Consider the following 3,779-nt stretch of genomic DNA (forward strand, 5'->3'; position numbering starts at 1 on the left):
GCTTGAAAAGATCAGAATTCGATCTGACTTTAATAAAATTTTGATGGTTCACAAATTCTTCTGCCATCTGTAGCCTGTAAATATTTCAAGTTGTCCTTTGCTCCAAAACATAAGTCAGTAATTTTTCTGCGAAGTCTGTTGTTGCGTGAAAACGCTTATTTTTAGTCCAACTGCATATGTTAGATATCGACACCCTGTATATTTAAAAAATACAATCGGATTTCTTGTACAATTTTGTTGGGCTGCCGTACAATAATCAGTGAGGTACCCTGGCAACTGTAAGTGTCACACGGGTTAAATTTATGGGTTAAATAAATCCACAATAAATCAAAACGTTGTTTAAAGCTAGAAAGTTCAAAAAATAAGTATTAGCAAAGGTAAGTTTTAGAAAGTAAAAGGGAACTAAGAAAAAGCTGGTAAATCTAGTAATGTATAAGGCTTTAGTTGCTAATAGTTACTGCTGATAATTACATTAAAATGAGCCAACATAGAAAGTTTCACTGGTAAACACTTAAGTAGCAGACAATTTAAAGCGCCCTGATTCCATTTAGCGCCTTAATTCATACATGATCAGGAATGGGATCATTTTCATTCGGTCATTTAAGGCGTTTGCCCTCCGACCCCCAAGTGGTTCAGTTCAAAGTACAACTTAAGTCTGCTATAATCATGCAAACTAATTACGGTGCCCGAATGAAAGCATTATTCTGGTTGAAATTATTTAAACATGAAGCATTTTCCCTTTGGTTGTTGCTACCGGAACATATCAAGCTCAGTCATCGTACCAAATAATGCAAACTAGCTAGTAAGAGATTAAGTTGTAAACTAATTAAAGTCAGTTGTTAACAGATACATAGTTAGCCTTTGATCCCCCAAAGGAAAAGTGCGTTATGCTTAAAAAGACAATAATTTAAAAAACCAGAAAAGGCTGATATCATGCAAGCTCAACCAGAATCAGCCAGATTTTTTCATTTTTGCCAAAGCCAGCCAATTGTGAAGATTATTTAAATATTTTCATGATCTTTACCCATCACAGTTTATCTCAATAAAAAAAACACGCACCTGATTGTGACGTGGTCCATCTTTTATCTATTTTGTGTATGTTTAACACTGCATTATTCTGCGCTCATTGCGTCAACTGGTGATTTTTTCGGACTTTTAGGCCGTCGTGGAAAAGGTAGAAACTCTTTTCCCTGACCGCCTACAAGCCCGAAAAATTCATCAGTTTAAAACAGATTATGTTGTCCAGTTAAAATGGCAGATCTGAGATTCGATGGTCGAGTGGTGATAGTGACCGGAGCTGGAGCGGGCATTGGAAGAACCTACGCGCTTTTATTTGCATCCAGAGGGGCCAAAGTGGTGGTCAATGATCTGGGAGGAGGACGACATGGAGATGGCAGCTCCTCTAAAGCTGCTGATAATGTGGTTGACGAAATCAGAAGAACCGGTTAGAACAGCTCTGGTTAAACTTGATGTGATGTTTCGATGATGAATTTTCGTTTTACTAGGAGGAATAGCTGTTCCCAATTATAATTCGGTAACCGATGGCGAACAGTTGGTGAAATCCGCCCTAGATAACTTTGGACGCATTGATATTCTAGTGAATAATGCGGGAATTTTACGAGACAAGAGCTTTGCAAAATTATCTGATCAAGACTGGGGTAAGAGCTGTTTTTACATAACAGCAATGGATTTGGAATGTTTATTTGCTGCTAGATCTGGTTCATCAAGTCCATCTGAAAGGAAGCTTCAAAACCACTCAAGCAGCCTTTCCACACATGAAAAAGCAGGGATTTGGACGAATCATCATGACTGCTTCAAATTCGGGACTATATGGTGAGTGGTGGGTGATTTGCAAAAAATGCCATTTTTAACACCCTGTTTTAATCCGCAGGAAATTTTGGACAAGCCAATTATTCAGCAGCAAAGTTAGCATTGGTTGGTCTGGCTAAAACCATCGCTATTGAAGGCGCAAAGAGCAACGTTTTCTGCAATGTGATAGTGCCTACTGCGGCCAGCCGCCTGACTGAGGATATTTTACCTCCAGATATTTTCAATGAACTGAAACCGGAGTTCATAGCACCAGTCGTGGTATGTTTATATTTTAAATCCTTTTGTTGGTTTGTTGTAAAGTTTATGAACTTTTTATTGAGTCCGTTTCTCGGATTTGTCCAGTTAATCAAATGGCTTGCCAACAATACCGAATAATCCATTTTAGGCGTACTTATGCCATGAATCCTGCCCTGAGAATGGATCCATGATAGAAGCCGCAGCTGGTTGGGCTGGAAAATGCACCATAGTGAGATCAAACGGAGCCCTACTAAGGTCCTCAATGAATGACGGCGTAACGATCGAAAAGGTTAAAGAAAACTGGGGAAAAATCACCGATATGACCGACGCCAAGAGTCTCAGGTATTTAACAATGATCAGGCAAACATGAGGAAACTCCGTTAGCACAACACCTTCTGCGATTTTAGAGCTATCGAGGAAGCCACCGGAGCCCTGATTGAATCCCTAGATGCCATAAGAGACCCTGAGAACCAAGAAGCTCAAGCAAATGACGAACTGTTTGAGTTTAATGAAAAAGACGCTATTCTATATGCATTAGCTGGTATGCAATTCATTGAAGCTTCTACTGGGGAAAGTGTTTTCCATGAATAATGTTTCAGTGGGCGCAACGCTCTCCGATCAAAGACAGCTAAAGTTCCTGTACGAGAACCACGAAGACTTTGCCATATTGCCAACTTTTTTCATAATACCAGCTCTCCAAGCCTGCTTATCCTCAGATCTGATTTCCAGGGCTTTGCCAAAGAAGGACATCGATTTAACAAATATTTTGCACGGCGAGCAATACATTGAAGTAGGCAACGAAACGCAGCCTGTAATAATGCCCGAAATGTAAACTGTTTTGTAAACTCCCTTTTAGATCCTAGGAGATGTTCCGACAGATGGGCAACTCTCGCAAAAGCTTGAAGTAGTTGAAGTGCTCGATAAAAGCTCGGGGGCTGCAATAGTAATTAACAGTAAGCCAGTAAATTGCAGGAAGACAACTTAACAGACTCAATGTGTTTTAGTTGATTCAATCGATCGAAACAACAACGTTGTGGTCAGGAACCAGATTGTTACTTTTGCGGTGGGCGCTGGTAATTTCGGGGGCCAAAGAAATGGAACAAAGGCGGTGCCTTGCTTGAACAAACCCAGTAGAAAGCCTGATGTATCAGTGACGCAAAAAACCAGCATTGATCAAGCTGCTTTGTACAGACTCGTTGGTAACTAGTCCAGAAACTGGAACCTTTGGCGGCTATTTTTTATGAAAATGATTATTCAAGGCGACAGAAACCCGCTTCATATCGACCCTAACGTGTCCGTCCTAGCAGGATACGAAACCCCAATCTTGCACGGTTTATGCACTTTGGGCTTTTCGGCACGTCTGGTGCTTAGTGCGTTTGCTGGACATGACGCATCGCTATTCAAGGCCCTAAAGGTACGTAGAATTCCTGCCAATCTGTTCAGTAGCTAATCATTTCCTTATAGGCCAGGTTCACTAAACCGGTGGTTCCAGGCCAAACATTAAGGGTGGACATGTGGCAGGAAGGGAACCGAATTCACTTTGAGACTGTGGTTGTGGAAAACAATGCTGTAGTAATCAGCGGTAAGTAACCTTTAGTTAAAATTCTAAAACTTCTGGAATTCAAGCATTTTTTGAGAAAACTGCAACATTTCCTTATCGATGGTTCACTTTCTAAAAAGGCCATTTATTTCTCTCTAGAATGATGTACAAA

General features: G+C 40.5%; 1 protein-coding gene across 1 annotated transcript in view; it reads left to right on the forward strand.

Moving 5' to 3' along the window:
* LOC109536257 (peroxisomal multifunctional enzyme type 2) overlaps positions 1-3,779 on the forward strand; it is a 7,078-nt gene continuing 3,299 nt past the window's right edge. Inside the window, exons 1-12 of the mRNA XM_019902384.2 lie at positions 1-377; positions 1,247-1,444; positions 1,506-1,658; positions 1,714-1,833; positions 1,892-2,088; positions 2,216-2,409; positions 2,475-2,608; positions 2,667-2,857; positions 2,924-3,020; positions 3,072-3,266; positions 3,327-3,481; positions 3,532-3,649. Coding sequence (XP_019757943.2) covers positions 1,252-1,444; positions 1,506-1,658; positions 1,714-1,833; positions 1,892-2,088; positions 2,216-2,409; positions 2,475-2,608; positions 2,667-2,857; positions 2,924-3,020; positions 3,072-3,266; positions 3,327-3,481; positions 3,532-3,649 — 1,747 coding nt within the window. The 5' untranslated portion in view covers positions 1-377; positions 1,247-1,251. The remainder of the gene's footprint in view (positions 378-1,246; positions 1,445-1,505; positions 1,659-1,713; positions 1,834-1,891; positions 2,089-2,215; positions 2,410-2,474; positions 2,609-2,666; positions 2,858-2,923; positions 3,021-3,071; positions 3,267-3,326; positions 3,482-3,531; positions 3,650-3,779) is intronic.

This window comes from Dendroctonus ponderosae, unplaced genomic scaffold (assembly GCF_020466585.1).
Source record: "Dendroctonus ponderosae isolate FM_Combo_2020 unplaced genomic scaffold, Dpon_F_20191213v2 Dpon_F_20191213_6, whole genome shotgun sequence".
In the NCBI taxonomy this organism is placed as follows: domain Eukaryota; kingdom Metazoa; phylum Arthropoda; class Insecta; order Coleoptera; family Curculionidae; genus Dendroctonus; species Dendroctonus ponderosae.